Source organism: Heteronotia binoei, chromosome 21, assembly GCF_032191835.1.
Source record: "Heteronotia binoei isolate CCM8104 ecotype False Entrance Well chromosome 21, APGP_CSIRO_Hbin_v1, whole genome shotgun sequence".
Taxonomy (NCBI): Eukaryota; Metazoa; Chordata; class Lepidosauria; order Squamata; family Gekkonidae; genus Heteronotia; species Heteronotia binoei.
In genome coordinates, this window is record NC_083243.1 from 145308327 (window position 1) to 145332719 (window position 24393).

The following is a 24393-nucleotide window of genomic DNA, read 5'->3' on the forward strand; positions in this document are numbered from 1 at the left end:
TCACTGGGAAATTCGGCCACGGAGCCCTCAACACTGGGCTGCAGGGCCTCCAGTCCCCTGGCCGCCCCTCCCTCCGTCTTCCTTTGCATCGCGCCTCCCCCCCCCTCAGTTGTGTGCCTCCGCACCTCTTTCCTCCCTTCCCCACCTCTGGCAGGTCAGTTTCATGCTGCACAAAGCCCTTCCTCCCCTCCCCACCATTGCTTGGAAATCGGCACGGAGCTCATTCCACGCCGAGCCAAGCTGGTGGCAGCTGAAACAGACCACGGCCGAAAAGGGTGCGTGGCTCCTCCCTCCCTGGCACTTCCTGGATGGGAAGGAAGTGCCAGGGAGGGAGGAGGGAGGAGATAAGCACCCTTTTTGGCCGCGGTCTGTTTGAGCTGCTGCCAGCTTGGCCCGGCATGAAATGAGCTCCGTGCTGATTTCCGAGCGATGGGGGGGAGGGGAGGAAGGGCTTTGTGCAGCATGAAACTGACCTGCCTGAGGTGGGGAAGGGAGGGAGGAGGAGGCGCGGAGGTGCATGACCCGGGGGAAGGAGGCGCGATGTGGGGGAAGGCAAAGGGGGGGGGGCAGCCAGGGGACTGGAGGCCCCGCAGACTGACGTTGAGGGCTCCGCAGCCTGGTGCTGGGTCGCGACCCTGACTTTGGGAAACGCCGCTATAAGGAAAGGCAAAGTTCACTTATAGTAGGATCTTTTTTAAAAAAACCAACACATTCCCTAAGCTACCCAGGCAAAGACACAGCAAATATGAAAACATTGGCTTCAGCAATCAAGAGATCTGCTTTACTCTGGTTTCCCAGCATAGCATGGATTTTTATTTTCCAAACTTCAGCCTTCTAAGAAACCCCAATTACCAGAGAAAACGTTTGGATTTTTTGTTTTAAAATGTCTAATAGTAGGATTACCAGATGTCCCCTTTGTAGAGGACATGTCGTCTTTTTTTGGTGTCTGTCCTCTCTTGGACTCTTTAAAAAAAAACTGATGTAAATGTCCTCTTTTTGGGTTGGAAGGGTAGGAATATTCCTAGTTAGTAATGTCTGGGCATAGGTACACCAGACCGGCCCACCCCTGACCTATCTACCACCGGGGAGATCCCAAGCTAGCCCTGCAGTGAAGTGGCACACTGGCACATCCCCGAGGAGACCCGACTTACTGCAAAGGAAGGTGCTGTGGCTGCCTATGACTGCAAGTCTGCTGGGGGAACCTGCATCTGTGACATAGCCTCATCCCCAGAAGACACAGGAGAGAACTGCAGTCTGGCTGGGGGTTTGGACACTGCCAAAGCAGGCAATGATTGGAGGCAGGACAGGGTGAGGCTCTGGGCCTGCAGAAGTTCGGCAGCATCCTGAGGAGTGGGGAAAGCTGCAGTTCCAGTGAGAGAAACCGACGGGGTCATCACCACAAAATCCAGTGGCATAGGGAAGCTAACACCCAGCCACGAGGAGTGTGTTGAAAGTTGTGAAGGAGGGAAGGGCCAGCAAGGGAGGGGCAGACCAGGAGGAGGTGGGGTCTCTGAGGAGTATATAAAGAACTGAGAAGCCAAGGCTGAAGGGATTATTTTGGTGTCCTTGGTGCGCAGAGAGGAAGGAAGACAATGGGGTGTAGCAGTGAGTGGTTTCGAGCTGTGGTGCTGGAGAAGAATCTTCCCTTGGACTGCAAGAAGATCAAATCAGTCAGTCCTAAGGGAAATCAACCCTGACTGTTCCCTGGAAGGTCAGATGCTGAAGCTGAAGCTCAAATACTTTGACCACCAAATGAGAAGGGAGCACTCACTGGAGAAGATCCTGATGCTGGGAAAGACAGAAGGCAAAAGAAGAAGGGGACGGCAAAAGATGAGATGGCTGGACAGCATTAACATGAATTTGAGCAGACTTTGGAGGATGGTGGAAGACAGGAGGGCCTGGCGTGACTTTGTCCATGGGGTCGCAAAGAGTCAGACTCGACTGTGCGACTGAACAACAACAACAGTGAGATTGATTAAGTATCCCTCCATGCCTAGCCAATCTGAGACCTCCAGTGTCTCGAGAAAAGGGGAAAGAGCAATGGCAGAACATGGTCTGGGTCTGGGCAAAGAGAGAGTAGCAATTATCACAGCTTAAATACTAGGAGTATTTAAAATGAGATTTGTCATAGTGATCACTTGTTTAAAGTAGTCCTCTTTTTTGTTTTTCAAAATATGGTAATTCTACTAATAGTCAATACTCAGTTGTGAACGTCACCCCATAATAGAAGTCAGGCTTGGCAGAGCAAGCAAAACCACAGACAGGATGGAATGCTGGACTATGAGAATTCCATCCCCTCCTTTATTCCTGTGAATCAAGCTCAAGCTCAGGCAGAGGAGGCTAGAAGAGCACCCAAGACCAGAGTTCTCAAAAGCCACAGATGGGACTGAAAGTACACCTGGGAGGGCATGGGGACGCTTCAGAAACATTAATAGACCTCAAATATGAGGTGGGGAGATTTTCATGGCTGCCAGCATGTCCTTTGAGAGAATGTACAATTCTTGATTGTGTCTACAGGATATTTGGTTATTCTTTGGTGAGTGTTTGGTTGTCTTTTGCTTTGTATCATCTACTTTCGCTCACTCATGTCCCATAGTTGATTTCTTTTTCACTGGGGTATGTCACTATCTAGATCAAACTGTTTTGCTTCAGGTTCAAACTCTCTATTACTTTTTTTAACAGCTTGCTTATAGTAGTTGTATTAAATTGCTCTGATACAACCCCAAAAACCAAAAAGGCTGATTTCACATGTGAGAGATGCTGTATGTATGGGGTGCAGAATTTCTACTGAGATAGATTTTTGCTGAAAGCAAGTTTGTTAGTGAGGAAACATGGTGATGTTTTCACAGCTGAAGAGCCTGACCTATGTAAGATACCTTAAATTATAACTGACATTAAATAAACAGTAGTTTAGCCTTTGGGTTTTTACAGTTAGCTACTGGATCTGAAACTCTGTCTTTACTTATAATCAAAATTTAAAGTATCAACAATGCTGTTCAAATGAGAACTGTCATTTCACCCCTATTTAAAGCCATCAGAGCCTGCCTTATATGGTCACATGATCCATTTAGTCCAGCCCTGTCTAATCAGACTGGCAGCAGCTCTCCAATGCCTCAGGATTTTCCTCAGCCCTGGTAATAAGATTTTTTTTAAAAAAACAGATGAAGAGCTTGAACAAGGGACTTTCTGCATACCAGGCATAAGCCTTACTGTATTATAGCTTTTTACCATTAAAAATGATATTACTATCCTTCTGCATAGTTCATTTAGATTTTTACTTCAGTGCTATCCACAATTTATTTGTTAATGTTTACAGAGAAGGAAAAAATCCACATAAATGCTTGCATCCAATGATTCCCTTTTATGAAGTCGTCCTCCTTCAGAGCAATCCTTTCTCCACTGAAGAAGGCATCTCTCCCTTAAGCTGTAGCAGAAGAGAGTTGTAGGATCCAACTTAGTAAAAGGGACCCAACCCAAAGGCTTCTTTTCCTTCCTCTAGGTTCAGGCACCTCCAGGAAGCTTTGCAAAACCAGAGAGCCATCCTGGAAAATGTAACGGCTAAAGTGGAAGAGAAAAAAAGTGCGGCACAGGTCTCAGCCAAACAGATTGAAGACAGGTAACTGGTGATTCCAAGATTTGCATAAGAAGTAGATTCTGGTCAGGGTCTCTTTCACTGGGACATTGTTCTCCAGTAATAGCTGCTAATTTAAAGGAACACTTGAGGGTGATCCTCATTCTTCCAGACTGGATTGCAGACTGACAGCTGAGAACCTGCTATCTATTGAGTCCTTGGTTGTCAGTTCTGCAGCAGCTTGTCCAATGACCACCTAAATCCATAGGCAGGATAGTTTCTGCAGCAGGTAGGAAAGTAATCAGTGTGCTAGGCGGTTACAATGTAGAGGAAAGGAAAACATCTCAGATGGCTTGATGAGGACTGAATATGCACTAGGAGATATGAGATACTGACATCAACTGAGAGTTAAAGGGAAAGAGAAGGGTGGGAAAAACAATCCCATTCAACTCCCTGTTCACTTGCACAATAATTGAGAAGGAGATTTTAGAGAGTGGGAATGGATTTCCAAATTTCTCATGGGAACCCAGCTTTTAATTTCCAATAAGAAATTGTCAGTAGATGTGCCCAATATTATGACTGTGTTTTTACAGCTACAAAAATGGGTACTTACAATCCTAATGACCAAACACAATTGTTCAGAATTTCAGTATACAACCAAGTATTTAAAAAAAGGTTTTGGTATAAACTATTGGAAGTGTACTAGTCAAAATTAATAACTGCTTTCCCAAAAAGCAATAAAATAAAATTAAGGTAGTACTGAAAGTTGCTATCTGAGCTTATCAAACCTCTTGTGCAATTGTTAAGGAAAGTCTTAAGGTTAACCTCTGAAGCATATTATTTGAAATCCCAGCAGTGCTCTCAGGCTTAAAATCAAGTATTAGCATCATAATCAACACTCTGGAAGATATCTGGTGGAATCCATCCAATGAACTGGAAACTTTACACCTCTTAGAACTCAAGGATGTCATTCAGACATTTTAATATATGGGTCTATTTAATAAATGTGCTGATGGCTTCATCTTAACAGGTTGTTTGAAGTCAAACACTTACAGAGGAAAGTGGAAAATCAGATTAAAATGGCCAAGATGGTCCTGATCAGTGAAATAAATAAGCGAGCAAATGTCCTCCTCGAACAGCTAGAGGTAAGCAATAGCTGAAACAAATCATGCTGTTTTGATCAACTGCTGATCAATAAAGTTAATTTACCAGAGCATTTATAATATTTATTTGGTGAACTCACTGTCAAGTGGTAACCAGGGTGAGAGGTCTAGGTGTTTCTGACAATAATGGTAGAAGAAACAGCTGCCAAAGGCTTCTTGAAGGAGTTTTTTGCCTGTACCACCTGAGGAGCACCATGATGCCATTGATGGAGGCCAAGAAAGATGTCCAGTTCAAATCCACACAGAAGGCAACTCCTTGTCTAGAGGAAATAGAGAAGATGCCTGAAGTCTATCTTCCTTCTCTGGGTTCCTGGTTGCCAAGTTATAAAGGTTATCTGAGGTCTCAATATACTATTTATGTGTTCTCAGTAGTGTTTCTGTGAATCCCAGTAAAAGTTATTGAGGCTGCTACTGAGTACAGAAGATTTTGCTATACAAGAAGATTCTTCCTTGATAATTTTACTTTCACTTTCTGCTTAATATGGTGGGAATATATTTAATTAAATACTTACCTAGAGTGGACCTTTCATGATTCATTATGAATATATTGTGTAATTTGTAACAAAAAAATCAAGTTTATGAAATATTTCTGTTTTCAATTCTTGACAGAGAATCACCAGTGAAAGGAAACAGAAACTGGAACAACAACTTCAGGGCATCATGGTTTTAAACAAGCAATTTGAGCATGTGCAGAATTTCCTCAACTGGGCAGTGTACAGTAAAAACAGTGTTCCATTCCTCTTCAGTAAAGAACTGGTAAGAATAAAATAATGAGACATTAAAAAAAGAAGGGAATGAAGAAAAGTTTGTTCCCCAAGAAAGAAGAAGGGCAGATTCATCAACTACTTCTGTATTGTCCCAGGCTTTAAGAGGGTCTGTAAGCCTCAGTCCCTCAAAAGTCAAATCAAAGTGAGAGGGAAAGTACCTCAGAGAAAATGAACAGAAGGATTTAGGCTTCCTTATTTACATTTTTAATGTGATGGTTGCTGTTCCACCAATGTTTATCCTGTTATTTCCTTAGAACTAACAGAGTGGTCACCAAGGGTATGGGAAGGGTTCTTCTGTGGACTGAAGGTATTCATCATGCTGAGTCACTGCCTGGGATTACTATAAATTATTCTTCTGGAAGTATCTTAAAGGAATCTAAGCTTTTGCAAGAAAGGGTCTCTTGTATCTATTGATGATTTAGTCCTCACCTTTCGCTGTTGCTGAAGCCTGAAATGGAGGAATACAGGAGCAGGGGCAAGAATAGGTAGAAAAACAAGATATTGGATTTATATCCCACCCTCCACTCCGAATCTTAGAGTCTCAGAGCGGCTCACAATCTCCTTTACTTTCCCTCCTACACCCTGTGAGGTGGGTCGGGCTGAGAGAGCTCTCACAGAAGCTGCTCTTTCAAGGAAGACTCCTATGAGAGCTATACTGTAGCTGACCCAAGGCCATTCTAGCAGCTGCAAGTGAAGCAGTGAGGAATCAAATCTGGTTCTCCCAGATAAGAGTCTGCACACTAAACCACTACACCAAACTGGCTCCCACAGGAAGGGGGGGGGATCATACTCTGAAAGTGGATCCAACCTACAGGATCCAATCTACAGTTTGTTGTTCAGTAATATTTTATATTCATAAATACTAAACATAAAAATAAAATATAAACATGTTTCATGATAGTTGAGTTAGCTGAACGCTGCCTTTGATGGGGAGAGAAAAGTACCATGGAATTTCTTTACAAGCAGGTTCCAAAACGTATAGGAAATTTAGAAGTGGGTGCCACTTCAGTGGTTCTCAAACTTTTTGAATTATAATAAAACAGGAATTTAATGGCAACTTAAAAACTGGGCATTTATTCCAGCATGAATTTTCATCAGCTGCACTAGTCTTCTTTGAGCCTAGAAGACAACCAGGACAATCTATGCCTTATGTACATGGCTTGAATCCTTGTACCTTGCTTCTGCTTGTGCAGTTGTGGTTTTCAATTCTAGAGCACCTGTTGGTGCTAAGCACTTTCTGCTTGTTGAGAGACCATGGTCTGGGCTGAGAAGAAGAGCTTGGGGAATGTGGAAGACTTCTTTTCCAATGGAGAATAGCATTGTGCAAGTAGAAACAAGGAACAGGACCCAAGCCTGGATATCACACATTTGTTCATGAAGTTTGAGGCTGTTATTCATAAAGGTTTGTACCATAATAAATCTCTTCAACTTAAATGTACCACAAAATGCCTTTTGCTTTAAACAGTGAAATTACTAGAAATTCAACCACTGCGTGTGCGGGCTGTAGGAAGCATAGACTGAGTCCTTGTAGAAGTATGTGTGATCCTCTACATCAGCTTGTGTAGTGCAGACCTTAGCATCTTTGTAGAACTAATGATATTTAAGATCAGCCTGATGAGAAAGAGGGAGTCCATAACTGAGTCCCTCATAATTGCACCTCTAAAGGTGACTTTAATTATCTCATAATTGCATCTCTAAAGGTAACTTTAATTTGGTTGTACAAGGTATTTTACAGAGAAAAAACCTCATATTTGGATATTATCTGGGCTTATGGTCAACCCATCTAAAGACTTGTTTACATTATTAGGGATTCTTATCTCAGCATCATCACACAAAATCAACAACCTTCATCTACACAAACAGCTTTGAAGGTGATTCAGTGTATATCCTTGTTTTCTAACTCAGGTCATTTACAGGTCACCCTGTTTCTTTAGTCGACTGTTTTTCACATAAACACAAAACCCCTGCATTGTTGAAATGCAAGATGATTTCTTCCAATGTGATGGGGAGCTGGCTCTGGACCCCTTGGTATAATTTTCCTGTGTTTTATTTCATATTATGACGCAATTCCCCCTTCAATGTGTAAGCAAATCCCTAAAATGTAAGTGAATAAGAGGGTTATAATTTAAAGATAACACTGAACATTTTAAACACCACAACCAGCTCTAAATGTCATGCTTATTGTTACAATGTATTTATTGATATTGGTTACTAATTGCATTACTCATCCTTTGATTTGTTATCAGATTGTGTTTCAGATTCAGCGTTTACTGGAAACCAACTGTAATACAGATGTGACTCCTCCATGGAAGGTGAGATTCACATGGGACCCATCTTTCTGGACAAAACAGCTCTCCAATTTAGGTAAAACACTGCATACAACTTTATACTTCCTTTTTTCTCCTTGGATGTCTCTTTGAAATATAATTTGTTGCTATCATAGCCTTCGTATATTCTTAACTTTTCCCACTGAGATAAATTCACTATGACTCCTGGAAGCTGTTGTGAAGTAGGTTGAATGCTGTGTGTGTGTTGTAAATGGGTAACTTTTAAATTGCAGCTAATTCCTTTGTTGTATGTGTGGTGTAGTTGTTACTCCCTTGTGGCTGTATCCCAAGGAGTGGCCAAACTGTGACTTGGGAGCCAGATATGCCTCTTTCACAGATACTGTGTGGCTCTCAAAGCTCCACCATCCCATTGGCCAGCTTGGAGAAGGCATATTTGTCTCTTTAAATAACTTCTCCAAGCCAAGCCAGCCAGTGGCTTGGAGGATGCATTTAAAGTTAAATTTGCTTTCTTTCCACCTCTCTTTCCCTCTCCTCCCCATCTATTTTCCTCCCTCCCTCCCCTCATCCCTGCCTCTCCTGAAACACCTGATGTTCAGATCTTGTGGCCAGGTCTGGACCTGCCACTAGGCAAACTAGGCTGTATCCCAGGGTGCTGGCCTTCTGGGGGCACTGAATTGGGCACCCCCCATGTGACTTAGTGATGTTGTCAGTGCAAGGGGGTACCAGAAATTAACCTTGTTTAGGGGGCCAGACAGCATAGGGTTGGCCCTGCTTGTAGCTCTCAAATATCTGAAGTTTATTCTATGTGGCTCTTATGTTAAGTAAGTTTGGCCATCCCATGCTATTTTGGCAACATAAAAATTCAGAAACCATTTGGGAGGAATGAGATCACTTGATCACTATTACAGACCGGATTAAGAGGCAGGCATTCTTGGCCAGAGTTCTTTCCACATTATCTTGCCCATGTTACATTATTTCTTTATTAATGAAGCAGAGTGGCATGGAGTCACAAGACTGTGGAGTCCATGTTGCTTCCATACTATACATCCTGAGACCATACCCTGAACTGTGCATGAAGCCATGAGATGAATGCATTTTGCCATGAGTTTTATGTAAGCATTAGTGTTGGCTTAGATTCTCTGGTTTTATACATCCAAGAATCACTACCAATGTAGCAGAATACATAAGGCATTTCCACCCAGCAAAGCTAGCAGACTTACAAAGTTACACAGAGCCAGTAATCAGACTCAAAACTAATAAGAGTTCTTTATTATATGGAACTCCATTCTAGATAGTACAGATGAAAGCTAAAGATAGGATTTAATCTAGTTTACTAGAATGGGTGTTGATGTAGGGGAGTGTGCCCAGCACCCATTGTTCAAAAATAGACTGTGTGCTCCTTCTTTGTGCGTGTGTGAGAGAGGTGTCAAGCTGGAAGAAAGGAATCTTATCCCAGAGAATAGCATTCTAGTTCAAAGGAATAGGAACAGATAACAGGAAGGAAAGGATGCTCTATCCTGACCTGTCTATCTGACTAAATCTATGGTGACCTCCTGAAGTCTGAGGCAAGAGGCAGCACATGGTCCACTTTTGCACCCCCCCCCCCAGTCGAAATAAAGAGGCTGAGACAAAATATTGGGAAACGGGCCATTTTATTAAAACAACCAACACGGCAAGGGCAACCTGCAGTTGGACAAGCCCTGGGGTCTTCCATCCCCGCCAAGTCCAACAAAGGGGCGAGTCACCCTGCCCCCAGCACGAGCCGTAAGACTATGGCTAATGCTGGGCTGGCCAGGCCAAAACTACCCTCCCCTAGAACTCCGCCCCGATACCCAGAAGGAGGCGAATCCAGGAGGAGGCACTACTATGATACGCATTATTCAGCATTGAGCCGTAAAGCCCATCTGCTGCACATGCGCATCGACTGCACTAACAGGTGCAGATGCCTGGGTGCTCACCTGCAAGGTATAAACCTCTTGTTCCTTCTGCCACCGCCACCGCCAAGCCTCTGCTTAGGCATTAGCGCCCCACCGGGCGGCCTAGAGCCGCCCGAAGCCCTTGCTGAATGTCACTTAAGAAGGCCCGATTACCCACATCCGACAGATGAACTCCATCTGGCCAGTACAGCTCTCCCATATCTACCCTAATTCCCGGGTGAGGAAGGAAGATACCCAGACCTCCCTCCAAGGCCTTCCACAGGGCCTGATACGCCTTTTGTCTGGCCTGCTCGACCCTAGCCGGGTCCCAGGCGGCCTGCAAGACTCTTCTTGATAGGATGGTGGACCAAATTAGGCGGACTCCGGGCCCACCTCTGCACGATGACCCGAAGGTCCGCCACCGCCTGTAATGAAAGGGCCTTCCCCTTCACCAGCCCCAAGTCATTCCCGCCAAGGTGAATGACAAGAATGTGAGGCGGGGGGCCGGCCCTGCCCGAAAACAACAGCGGCAGGAGTCCTGGCCACCTTAACCCACGCCGTCCCTGCCATTCAACCACAGCCCACTCGCTCAGCCCCAGCTGGGAACTGACTGGTGATCTCCTTGCATAGTGGGCTGCCCAAAAAATAAAACTGCCCACAAATGAGTATCTGCAGTCTCTCCTGGCAAGACACAGCACCTGGAATGAGAAAACAGTCACACAACTGAACTTAACACATAACACAAAACAGCCACCCCGATGCCCTCATGGAATCACCAATGGGCGTACGTAGGCACGAAAAGCTGCTGAACGCCAGTGGCCCACCTTTTGGATGGCCGTCCTGAATAACCCATTGCTGCTGCGGTGGACGCGGCCCCAATCTGGAATGAATGAGTGCCAAACAAACCCTACCAGCCCCAACTTGTCTAAAGCATGAGCCGTAACCGCCCAAAACTGATACCTCATGAGGGGAGCCCCACCCTTATGACAAAAAAGGGGGCCCTGGGTGCTCCCCCTCACTGCCACATAGTGCTGTAGTGCTTACACAGGGCACAACGCGACCTCTTCACAGGGACCTACTATGATCTTGGTGTCCTTACATTGCTGATCCGTTTTGGATCGCCGTACGTGCAGCACCACTTCTCCCCCCGCAAATTTGATGTCGTTATGCTGCAACGCCCCATCAGACTAATCATTCCTTGACTGCTTGACCAGTTCACCTACCCATAATGCATCAAAAAATGCAGTCAGTGCCGCTGCATGAAACAGTGCAATCTCATAGTTAGAGCTACACACGGCAGGCCATACACGACCCAAGCCCTGAAGTATGGACGGCGAAATGGGTTGCCGGGCGTCTGCCCGCACCCCCCGCTCACACGACCATCCTTCCAACATCTTTTTAACTCTAAAATCCCCAACCGATACCAAAAAGCCCTGCGCCTTGCTGATAAAAGCTAAGGCGGCCAAATGCCCCCGAATAGACTTAACTGTTAAGCCATTTTTCAGATGCACGCAAAACTGCATCAAATGTAACAGTGGGATGGGCCAACAATCCCCCAATTCCGCCATATGTCGAAACACCTTAAACTGATGAGCAGCACGCTCATACACTTTTCAGGTGCTCGGGGCCAAAGCTAACATAATCGCCCTACCGGCTTTGGCCTTCCAAGCTGCCACAGGTCCTGGGGCATCCGCTCCGGAAATGGATCTGCGTCTGGTGCCAACTGGCGAAAACGCTCCATCTGTCGGCGAGAGAGGGCGTCCGCCACCCCATTACAAACACCAGGCACGTGCTTCGCCAAAAACAACACATTTAATTGGAGGCAGCGCAGTGTAAAAGCCCATACCAGATTCATTGCTGGAATTGACTTAGATGTTAATGAGTTAATGACGTGCACAACCGACAGGTTGTCGCACCAAAAATGTACGACTTTATTAGCCAGCTGCTCACCCCAGATCCATACTGCCACCACAATAGGAAAAAACTCTAAAAATGTTAAATTCCTGCAAAGCCCACTGTCCTGCCAGTCCTGGGGCCACTGCCCGGAACACCAGTGCTCCCGGAAAAGAACACCAAAACCGATCGACCCGGTCGCATCTGAGGATATCTGGAGGTCTGCCTCCACTTTCATGTCCTCCCGCCAAAAAGAAACACCATTGAATGACTCTAGGAAGGCTTCCCAGATCTCTAAATCACTGTGCATACTGGCCGTTATGCACTGTAATGGGGGGACAGGAGGGACCCCATGGCGTTGCAAAAGTGCCGAAAGAATGCTCTACCTGGTGCTACCACTCTACAGGCAAAATTGAGATGCCCGACAAGCTGCTGTAACTCCCTAAGCAACACCTTGCGCTTAGGTTTAATGGCGGCGAGCCGCTCCCTAAGTTGCTGTACCTTTTCATCCGGCAACTGCGACGCCTGCTGAACAGTGTCCAGTTTGATGCCCAAAAATGCCAAACAAGTAGCCGGACCCTCAGTTTTTTCATACACCAAAGGAACGCCAAGCTCCTTTGCCAGCTCCATAAACAAGTTTAGTAGCTGGGCGCATTGTCCAGTCCCTGCCTTGCCCACAAACAAAAAATCATCCAAGTAATGAATGATTTCCTTACACCCCGATCTTGTCGTCAACAGCCATTCCAAAAAGGAACTAAATCTCTCAAAGGCTGCGTAGGATACAGAGCATCCCATGGGTAGGGCTCTATCCATGTAATATTTTCCCTCGAACTGGAACCCTAACAATTCAAAATCTTCAGGGTGAACTGGTAACAGGTGAAACGGCAACTTAATGTTGCATTTGGCCATTTCCGCACCCGGCTCGCACCCCCGCACCACTTTGACCGCTTGGTCAAAGGACGTGAACCTAACCGAACATAGGTTGTTGGGAATTCCATCATTCACCAACCCACTGCTAGGATAAGAAATATGATGAATAAGCCTATATTCACCAGGTGCCTTCTTAGGCACAACACCAAGAGGAGAAACCCGTAAACACAGAACTGGGGGGTCGTCAAAAGGACCAATGACCCGCCCTTCGGAACATTCCTTTGCTATTTTTTCCCTGAACTACCTGTTCGAGCCCTACAATAGAACGGAGGTTGGAAGCCCCACAAGGTGCCCTAGGCCCCTGAAATGGTATCTGAAACCCGAATGAAAACCCTTCCCATAAGTTTACTCTGTCCGTTTCCCTGGGGCAACCCTCCAAGAAACGCTTAAGCACTTTCAGCCAAATGGGACTGGGACCCTTTTCCAGGCATCTGTGTATTGCCCCCGCCCCCGGGGTGCTTCGCTCCCCCTTTTTGCTTCATTTTGCTGCATGCCGAAAATGCGTGGGGCCCACTGCATAACGGGCACTCATGCCTGAATTTGCAAGCTTTACGGGAACACACTCCCTGAGAAGTGAATTCCCAACACAGCAACCGGGGTTGAACTGGCTGGCCCGCTGGTGAGCGGGCAACTGCGACTTCCGATTGTCTGTGCACCAGGTGACCACTGTCAGCCCTGGCCCCTAAATTGGGTTTCGTGGGAGCCATCAGCTGTAGCCACAGCTGCTGATTGATTTGGTCCCAAGGTAAGGTCAGATTAATTGCTGCCCTCATCCTAAACGTTTCATCATACTGTAACCAGGCAGCCCCTGCAAAATCCGAGTAAGCTCTATATATAATGTCGCAGTATAGAAATAGTGGGGCCACCCTCCATGGCTGCGCCCTAGCAATAACTCCTGCGTATATCAAAAACCCCGGTAGCTAATTGGCCTAGGTGCAATCAACCTTCCTACGCCGTAACTTCTCCTTTTCCTTTTCATCCATTTAATCCTTGCTGTTCTTCTCCAATTCCCTGTAAAGGAGGCTGAATACATCGACATATTCCCCTCTTAAAAATTTTTCCCGCATCGCGGGGGTCAAATGGTCCCCTAAAGGGAGTGTGGTATCCCTGAAGGGGAGAGCCAAAAAAGGCACCAAACCATAAGGATTCGGAGGATAACTCCAAGCATTCCATTGCCCCCTTGGCCACCCCATAGGTTGAGCCAGGGACATATGCCCACCCCACAGGAGAACCCCCGTCGATACTGATGGCGCAGCCACACCCTGTGCTGCTGCCACCCCTGAAGAGGCTACCGGCAGCTGGCACCACCCCGCTGTAGTGCCCTGAGCACGGCCCATCGAGAGGCCACCCGACGCCCACTCCAGACAAGACTGAGTGGGAAAAACCCATTGCCCACTTTGGTCCAATGTTGTAGCAACCTGCCCCCCACTAGAGGGCCCTGCCACTGTATTGTAGCCCCAGGGCCCCCATGGCCACACCTGGAAATGTTGTGTTGGTGCAACCGTACCTTCTCCGCCTGAGGCCGTCACTGCCACTGCCACTGTCTGATCCGTCTGTTTCCTTTCTTCTGCCAACTCTGGGTCCTCACTTCTATCCCCCGCCAAGGCATCCCTGCTCGTCCCGGCCTCCTGACTCCAGTCTGGCGTTGGTCTGGGTCCCATGCCCTCCTGCAATGCAGAGAGTCTGGCCAGTACCTCCCGCTCAAATGTAAATGCGCCGGACTGCCCCGAAGCCCTGTTGCACCCTGAACAAGTTGTAGGTTCACCAGCCGCGCCCTTTTCCCTCTCTAAGGCACCCAGCTTATCCATTATGGCCTGCCTCATCTCTGACCCATCCATTTGCTCCTCATCCGGAGTCCCCGGGCGAACCCGTTTATTAGAGCCTTTGGCCAGCTGCTTCCCTTTGGAAGGGCCTTGCCCTTTCTTTGGCCCCATACTGTGCTGCTCTGCTGCAAATCAGTATTGCCTACACAGACTGTCCATAGCTCACCAGGGTCTAAGGCTAAGGTTTTCCACGCCTATTTGCCTGGGCCCCCTTCAGCTGGAAATGATGGGGACTGAACCAGGGACTCTCTGCTCCCTAACAAAATGCTTTACCACTTAGCCCCTGTCCTCACAATAACCTTCCCAGAGGGAGAAAAGGTGTGTGTGGGGGGTGTCACACACTCCTATTTCCAAACCACCTCCGATAATTACTACGTGTGTTGGGAGGGGGGGGCAGGCAGGTCGCACAACCCAACGCAAGCTGGCCTCCACCACCAAGGGGCACTACCCCCTTAAAGGCTCCCCCCAAACCCCGAAGGGGCTGCTGCCTTCCAACAGCCGCTCCGCGCCACCCATGGATCCCCACAGCCTCCGTAAGCCTGCTGCCGTCGGAAGAGCCCAAAACCACTTCAACACAGGACTGCTGCTGCCGCCACGCACCAGCCCGGCCTGGCTACCAACACTCTCAGCTGCGAACACTCACAAAGCCTCTGTTCCAGCTGAGAGCCAAAATCAAGCTGCGTTGGCAGGGCGGGGCCGGGGCTATAAATAGGCCTGACGCTCCACCCGCCTGCAGCACCTGGATGGGCAGGAAGCTCTCCAGCCTCCCATCCTTCCGGGGAGGCAAAGAGCGGCCCCGCAGCATGCAGCCGCTTTGCGGCGCGGCCGGAGCGAGGCTGAATTCTAACAGGGCAGTGGTGCACAGAGTAGGGAGTAGATTCAGTTATTGTGTCTGTATGAGAAGCTATCAATTGCAAAGTAGGGTTATTTTGTAATATTATGAATGATTGCATAAAATAACAGCACAAAACTGGCTATGAGGATTGAAAAGTTGTTATTCAATACCACAAACTCTTTTCTAGCAGGTAGTTACTTGCATTTTTATGAAAATGCAGGGAGATAAGGGGATTTAATAGGAAATAAAATTTTCTTGTGGCAAATTTATATTGATGATTTCCAAATGGTGAGCTGGAACACCCATTATAATCTTGCCTTTGGGGATTCAGAGCAATGCGTTATGAAAAAAAAACAACTAGGATTGAAAGTCTGAATTGGATTGAAACTCTGACACTGTTGGGTTGCTTGTTAGATTAATTGATTGATATAGAGCAGTTTTTGCCAGCCTTTCCATGGAAATGGAATGAGAGCAGACTACCAGACTAGCATTTTCTTAGAGTAATCCCCTCTCCCTTAGTATTGCAGATGTATGGATGTTAATCCATGCAATTATGTGTAAATTCAAATATTTGGATAGAAAGGCTACTTTTTGCCAAATAGGACCAAACACTCCATGTAGCTCAAGAATGACTCTAGAAGTTACTCTTTAGGATTACATTGCCTTGGGAATGGTTACTTTCTTCACCACTGAGTAATTACAGTTTGTTCGATGCCCTACATCTTGCTTAGGGAAGCAGAGTTTCCAGGATAAAAGGTGGCCCTTCTGTTCAGGCTTCAGCTTGGAGCTTTACTTCATAAATGACTGAGGATGTAATGTTCATCTTCTGGAGTATGTTCTGTACTCTTAAAATAGGGATGTTCTTCAAATAAGGAACATTTGACAACAGCATAAGTCAGGCAAAGGATAGTGTGTATCCAGCCTATTTGCTTTATTCAATGGCCTATATTCAGCCACTTGACTCAGGAAAATTTGAAGCCCTCCTCCAGTTTAGGGATCCTTTCTCCAACTTAAGTGGCTCTTGCTCCAAAGAAAGACCCACAAGTTGGGAGGAATGTTCATTGAAGTGGAAGAATGGTATCCATCCTCAGGTAGGATGCCATCCCATCTGTCTACTCCATTTTTAGCTTATCCTTCTTTCAAGGAGTTTGTAGGGGTCAAAGTCATTCCCTCTCCATGGGAAACTTCGGGAGTTATATATTTATTGGGTGGTGTGTGTATCCCTAACTGAACTCTCAGAACCTCCCCCAATTTGTCAGGATTCTTTGGATGAAGTCATGACAAACTCATGAAACTGGTATACATTTTAAGTATAAAAACATCAAAGAAAATATGCTTTTTAAAGCACACACACATCATGAGTAGAAATCACTTTTAGAACTGGTTGAGCTGACATCTAAGTTCCCTTAAGGGAATTTGGTTCTTGCAAGTTCTCTGAGAGTCTGGAGAATTTTCTGTCACAGCTCTTTCCCCACCCTGAAAAGTTGATATAAATTTTATTATAATATAACTATATTCCAAAAATCAGATACATAATAAAATTTGGAACAGACAAATTTAGATTTATGACTAACTCAGTATGAATATTCCCATAATTTACAGAAAGTCATCTTAAGGGGTAAGGGTTCACAAGTATTAAATATCTTAATGCATACTAATAGCTAAAAAAAATTCTGAAAAACCAACACAGATTATTTACTGCTCTGTTACATCAGTGACTGGTAAAGGCTGTAGAAGTTCATAGAAATCCATATTTCCCCAGGACTTTAGTTTCTACACAAATAGGGTCAACCTCAAACTATATTTGATACATAATTACAGTAATGTAGTTTTTCTATGTGCAGTTATTGTTATAATGTATTACCTAAATAGTAAAACTAGTTATACTTATAAAAGTATAATCTGTTACTTCACAGAGCTATAACTCCAAACATAATCCAGGGAAAGACACAGGGTAGGAAGTTAAAGCATTTTAATGTTTGTAAGTAGATAAATTCCACAAGGATAGATTTTGCACATTTCAGAAGTCAGTTTTATGGTCTTGGAACTCCTTATGTCTTTATCTATGTGTATACCTTTGAAAAATTGAAATATCATTACATCAAGTTATTTTTACATGTGTTTGGCTAGGAAATGGCTCCATTGACCAAACATATTCCATGGTTTCAACCCATTTTCAGAGTCAGCTCTCCTCTTACGAAGTCTTTATATGAAGCAAAAGGTTGTATGTTTATACCTAGGCTCTAGTCAGTTTGGGAGGTAGTGCTTTACTCTATACAAGAGTACCGGATAAGGAGAGAAGCTGCTAAAGGGGCAAGAAAACACTTTGGGCTCTTCTCAGTAAAATGGGCTTGCAGTCACTTGCTGAGATTTCTTCCTCTGGGTTCTTTCCCTGCAACTTCTGATGCTGCCCTCCATTGTTTTGAACTTGCTTGCTCTTCGCAGGTCACTTGTCAATGGAGGGGGGACAAATGCTACACTCCGATGTACCAGCCTATGGAGGTATGCAAGGAATGCAGCCCTCTTTGTACCACCATCATGGACATCATTCACCAGCACCGCAGCATGATCCTCTCAATAATCAATCCCACCAATTCCAGACTCCAGTTCATTGCCCTACACCAGTGTGCTGCACCCATTGCCTTAACATCCCACACATGAACAAAGGGCAGCTGCCTCATCAGACCATGAGCCACCCTCAGACCTACCGGCAGCCTCCAGAAATGCAGCAGCACCAGCAGCATTTTCCCCTGCAGTACAGTCTGCAGCAGCATGAAAGAGATCAGAGGTGCACAGTTCGCCACATGAAAACAATGCAGCCTTGTTTAGAGGCCAAATCTCACCAGGAGCATGAGAGCATATCTGCCAGGATAGGGAAGCAAACACAAGAGCAAGCCATTCATCAAGCCACACACTCGGTTTATCCACTTCCACCACAGGAGGTTCCCCAAGGCCAGGCAGGCCATTCCCAGCAGGTGCCTGTGCAGTCTCCTCTACAGACACCAACTGTGCAAGTCCAGCTTAGTCCTCTCCAGAAAGTGAAACTGAACAATGTGCCTCAGGAGCAGCCACCACCACTGCAACAACTGTCGCCCCCACCACCACAGCCATCTACAACAAGCCAGAATGAGAAAGCTCATGAACAAGTGATACAGCAGAGTTTGGACATTATGCACCACCAGTTTGAACTGGAAGAAATGAAGAAAGACTTGGAGCTTCTCCTCCAGGCTCAACAGCCAAGCCTACAACTGAATCAGGCCAAACAGCCTCAGCATGTGCAGCAAACCATTGTGGGTCAGATAAACTACATTATGAGGCAGCCGGGACCAGTTCAGCAACAAAATCAAGAGGAAGCACAACAGGTGAGTGCACAAGGCTTTTCCTCTTATTTTTAGTTCATTATCTCCAGTTTTAGATACCAGGAAATATTTGAATTTAAGCCACAGGCTTAATTAATACTTCTTAATGCAGCCCATATTAAGAAGTATCTTCTATTTGAAGTATCTTTTAATGACCATTACAAACAGATTTGTAATGCAAGCAATGAAGATCATGGGAAGGAGGGCAGGAAAGGTTGCATCCAGCTCCTGACGATAACCTGGTTGCTACATTCTGGACTAGACATGGGGACGAACTGAACCACGAATCACATTTTGTGCATGAATTGGGCCGATTCATCGTTCATTCTGAACCGGTCCAGACCTTGGTGCTTCATTTGATTTGTTTTTTGATTGATACAATCAATTTCAAGCAACACTTGAAAGTCTACCGGGGGTGGACTTTTGGGAGCCCTAGAAATACCCATAGCAGCTTGATTGGCAACTTGTGGCCCTTTCTTACATGTCCAGTGAAATGCTGATCACCACTTTGGGTCAGAAAGCAATTTTTCTCCAGGCCAGCTTGGCCAGAGATCTTGGAGGAGTTTTTTGTTTGCCATCTTCTGGACATGGAGCAGGGGTCATTGTGTGTGTGTGTTGGGTATTTGTGAGTTTCCGGTATTTTGCGAGGGATTAGACTAGATGACCTTGGAGGTCCCTTCACATTCTATGATTCTAAGATACAGATGTGTGTTTTAGTGCTAATCCAGGTTCTACTGAGTTGGCCAGGTATGCATTTGGATGTTGATAGAAATTTGCATCCCCAGCATTGCTAGATGTTTGAGGCTCAGGTGCTGTGACTTGATGACTGAGCTTTAATGCTAAAGGTTGGTTCTTTTTCTTCCACTACTGTAGGTGAGGCTAATGTCCAAATATGAAACAAGGGTGAAGTCTACATCTTGCACAATTTATTTGTTTTGGAAGTGCATAGCTGCCTCTGTGCTTAAGGTGGCTTACAACAATAAAACAAAACCAGTTCATACAATAAAACAATTCATTAAAACAAATCAGGTATCAAAATCAGTCAAAACTAGCTCACCTAGTGACTAAATAAATAAAAACAGTTCAATAAAAGCAGGATAAGACAATCAAAAGAGCCAGAATATAAAACAAACATAATACTCTAAAATGGTATTTACTGGACTAGGCCATTAGCTAGGAGTAGACCATAACCACTTAGTTAAATGTTTTGGCCTGGTGCCTCAAAGAAAGTAAGATAGATTCTAGGTGAGTCTCAAAGGCAAGGCACCACTGCTGAAAAAGCCCAGTCTGGTTGCCACCTGCCTTGCCTCTGCAGATAGGAGCACACAGCTCAGGGCTTGAGAAGAGGATCAACTGGTGAGCTAGAGGCTGGACAGTACAGGAAGAAGTGGTCTTACAAGTACCCAGGTCTCAAACCAGACTGGATCTTAGAAGACAGAATCAGCACTTTGAATTGTGTCTGGAAACAGATTTGCAGCCAGTGCGCATCTTTCAGATTGGAGTAATATGCAGCTGTAGCAGGAAAAGCCTGCCCTGTCTATTAAACAGGTGCTAAGACAAAGGAAGCTTGAGGCGAAGTCAGGAAAACAGCCAAGCTTTATTTGATACGTACGTACGGGCTCAGACCGAGGTGGGCATCTGAGCAGAGACCACAGGGCACGCAGGCCTTTATATACCATTTGCACAACTGTTGACTTCGTTCAGTTAACTTTGCATAAACCACATAAACCAAAACCAAAAGCCCAAAAAACCAAAAGTCAACGTCTATACAACATGCTACGTTTATACAACATGTTCCCCTTTCGGTCGCCTATCAGTTCCTCTTCTAACCTCTTTTGGTCCAGCTGTTTCCTAGGCAACTTTCCTCTGTGGTTTTTGGTTGTTCTGTTTGTGGGAAGTCTTTCTGCTCCCTTTCGCTTCTAACACCTGCAAAGCCTGAGCCATCCCAAGCCAAAATACTATTGTCGGGAGCCTGAGCTAAACCGAGCTATCTTGCTATTTCTATATACCTGAGTTTAGCTAAGCCTAATTGCTTATGCCAGCAAGCCTCACAGCCTGTATCCAGCTCCTGACAATAAACTGGCTGCTAAGTTCTGGACTAGATATTAGCACAAACTGAACCACAAATCACAATTTGTGCATGAATCAGGCCAACTTGTGGTTCATTCTGAACTTTCCGGACCTCCGTGCTTTTTTTGTTTTGGTTTTTGCCGTTATTTTTTCCAGATAGCCTGGCACGGATTAAATCAATTCCAAGCAATGCTGGGGGTAAACTTTTGGGAGTCCTAGATACACCCATAGCAGCTTGATTGGCAGCTCTGGGAACCAATCATGGAGCTTCCATTCTGCAGCACAAATGAGTTGTTGTGAGAACTGAAGCTGAGCTTTCCTGGGGGCACCTGCTTTGGGGGGCTATAACTCAGACATTTCAAATCCAGTCTTTGCCAAACTTGGAGGGTGGGTGGAGGAGAGCCTGCTGAAGACTTCCAGTGAATTTTACACCTACTAAACAAAATGAAACATGATCTAGGTCAGAAATCAAACAAATCAATGAGCCCAAATGAACCACCATTTCCTTTGGTTCGTGCCCATCTCTGTTCTGGATAAGTTGAGGTTTCTAAGCAGTTTTCAAAGGCAGCTGCATGCAAAGTGCATTACAATGCTGAAAGTGCAATTATAGTTGATATCCTATCCCTAAGCTGTTTAAGGCTTTGAAATTAATAAATGACATTTTGTGGCAGGCCTGATGAAAAATGAGCTGCTGAATTCTGCACCATCTCTCTGTCTCTATCTCTTATGGAGGTTTTCTTCCAAAAGGTTTTCATGTTTTAGCATGATTCCCAGAGTGATCTCATTGGTATTAATGTGTCTGTGTGGCTTATTCCTTTATTACAGGTTGGTGAAGATTCCAGTGAGCCTGAAGGGCAAAAGACAGTCCTTCCCCTTGACAGAAATGTGGTCCCACCTGTGTCACAGCCATTAGAAGAAGCCATTGTCCGTATTCATTCCCCAGAGAATACTTTGAATCCAGTGAGAAAGGTACACAGATTTTTTTTAAAAGAGAGAATACTTCTTTAGTTATATATGGCTATTTTGAAGATTGCCTGTCCTTCTCTGTATGGTTACAAGAGTTGAGATTGTGCATTGATGCAAATTTAACACTTCATCCTTGTGGTTTCTCTGTATTTATTTATTATTTACATCCCACCCTCCCCTATTGGGCTCATATCTTAGTAGCACATATCTTTGGAACAAAGTGTGTTGCTCATATATGGAACCTGTCAGACATTCATGAACTGTTTGTGCCTGACTGAGTTTTTAATGTAGAAGAGAATGTGTAGAAAGGCATTTGTTAAGTTTAATTATGAACTGAGTGAAGAAGCAGGGTAAATGCCCTTCTGCAGTTGGGAGTGTACCTTGTTTGACAAGTTCTTCCAATGAATTCTCAATTTTAAAAAGTTTTGCCTTGTACTGGGAGTTCTCTGAAAGGATGGAAAAACTGGACTCATTCAGGAATTCCCAACCAGCTTCCGACCTTGCACACCTGCTGCTGTTTTCCCAACTCTTCTTCTTTCCCAAACTTTATTTTGTGGTGATATGAAGAGGACAATCAGCAGCAGAAAAGTATGGGGAGAATAAAAGACCACATTTGAAGTTTCCACTGTCTTCTCAACAACCCAAGAATAAGCTTTCTCTGAGTATATTCAGTTCATTACCACTTGCAGTGTTGGAACTATTAGTTTTAATGCTTCTTGGCTGAGTGGTTGAGCCAGGAGGAGTGAAAACTGAAAATCCCTACAAAGCAGTGATAGAGAGCTCCCACACATGTGTGGATTGCAGCATGTTTAGAACACCATACGTCAACTAATCTGAAGGCCAGAATGCAAAGAGTTATTTGTATGTAGGCTGTAGGCTGTTTCTAAAGGTCTCCCAAGTTTCAGGAGCAGCTTGTCAGGTGGTATGGGAATTGTGTTCAGAAGGGACCTTTAAGGAAAACTTATTATGTTCATGGAGATACTTGCATTGTCCTTTCAGTTCAGGCCACAGTCTTAGCCAATCAGAGAACTCAGGAAATAAATGCAACAAGGGTGGTGCATGTAAATTAGTCATATTTGCATCTAATTATTCTTTTAGCGAAATACCAATACATAGAATCATAAGAGTTGGAAGGGACCTCTAGGGTCATCTAGTCCAACCCCTGAATTCCTGAATGCAGGAAACTCACAAACACCTCCCCCAAAATTCACAGGATCTTCATTGCTGTCATATGGCCATCTAGCCTCTATTTAAAAACCTCCAAGGAAGGAGAGCCCACCAACTCCCGAGAAAGCCTGTTCCACTGAGGAATAGCTCTAACGGTTAGGAAGTTCTTCCTAATGTTGAGCCAGAAACTCGTTTGATTTAATTTCAACCCATTGGTTCTGGTCCTACCTTCCGGGGCCACAGAAAACAATTCCACACCATCCTCTATATGACAGCCCTTCAGGTACTTGGTGATCATATCACCTCTCAGCCGCCGCCTCTTTAGGCTAAACATCCCCAGCTCCTTCAACATTTCCTCATAGGACTTGGTCTCCAGACCCCTCACCATCTTTGTTGCCCTCCTCTGGACCCAGTCCAGCTTGTCTATATCCTTCTTAAAATGTGGTGCCCGAAACTGAACACAATACTCCAGATGAGGTCTTACCAGAGCAGAGTAAAGCGATACCATCACGTCACATGATCTGGACGCTATACTTCTATTGATACAGCCCAAAATTGCATTTGCCTTTTTAGCCACCGCATCACACTGTTGACTCATGTTCAGCGTATGATCCACTAAGACTTCTAGATCCTTTTCGCACATACTACTGCTAAGACAAGTCTCCCCCATTCTATAACCATGCATTGGAGTTTTCCTACCTAAATGCAGAACTTTACATATATCCCTGTTAAAATTCATTTTATTGGTTTTAGTCCAGTTTTCCAGCCTGTCAAGGTCATCCTGTATCCTGTTTCTGTCTTCTTCTGTGTTTGCAACCCCTCCCTCATCTGTAAATTTAATAAGCATTCCCTCTATTCCTTCATCCAAATCATTGATAAAGATGTTGAACAAAACAGGTCCCAGGACAGATCCTTGAGGCACTCCACTTGTCACTCCTCTCCAAGAGGATGAGGAACCATTCACAAGCACTCTTCGGGTGCGATCTGTCAACCAGTTACAGATCCACCTAACGGTAATAGGATCCAAACCACATTTTACCAACTTGTCAACAAGGATAGTATGTGGAACCTTATCAAAAGCCTTACTGAAATCAATATAAACGATGTCTACAGCATTTCCCTGATCCAGCAAGGTAGTTACTTTCTCAAAAAAAGAGACCAGGTTAGTCTGACATGATTTGTTCTTGAGAAAACCATGCTGGCTCTTAGTAATCACATCCATTCTTTCTAAATATTCCAGGACCGACTGATGATTTCTTCTAAAACTTTTCCAGGTATAGATGTCAATCTGATGGGTCAGTAGTTACCTGGATCCTCCTTTTTCCCCTTCTTGAAGATGGGGACAACATTCGCCCGCCTCCAATCTTCTGGCACCTCTCCTGTTCTCCAAGAATTTTCAAAAATAATAGCCAGAGGCTCAGAAATTACATCCGCAAGCTCTTTTAGAACCCTTGGATGCAATTGATCTGGCCCTGAGGACTTAATTTATTTTAAAGAAAATAGGTGTTTATGTACCACCCCTATGCTGATCCTAGTTTGGAACTTCATACCCTCCTTATATGGTTTGTTTTTGCCATGTTGAGCACCATTCCCCTCAGAAGAGAAGACTGAGGAAAAGTAGGAATTGAGCAGTTCCGCTCTCTCT

At 45.0% G+C, this 24393-nt stretch overlaps 1 protein-coding gene across 1 annotated transcript in view; it reads left to right on the forward strand.

Annotated features, from left to right (window-relative positions):
* Positions 1 to 24393, forward strand: part of TRIM66 (tripartite motif containing 66) — a 92713-nt gene that overhangs the window by 20696 nt on the left and 47624 nt on the right. The window contains exons 5-10 of the mRNA XM_060262472.1: positions 3500 to 3616; positions 4602 to 4716; positions 5344 to 5490; positions 7748 to 7865; positions 17632 to 18548; positions 21441 to 21584. Coding sequence (XP_060118455.1) covers positions 3500 to 3616; positions 4602 to 4716; positions 5344 to 5490; positions 7748 to 7865; positions 17632 to 18548; positions 21441 to 21584 — 1558 coding nt within the window. The remainder of the gene's footprint in view (positions 1 to 3499; positions 3617 to 4601; positions 4717 to 5343; positions 5491 to 7747; positions 7866 to 17631; positions 18549 to 21440; positions 21585 to 24393) is intronic.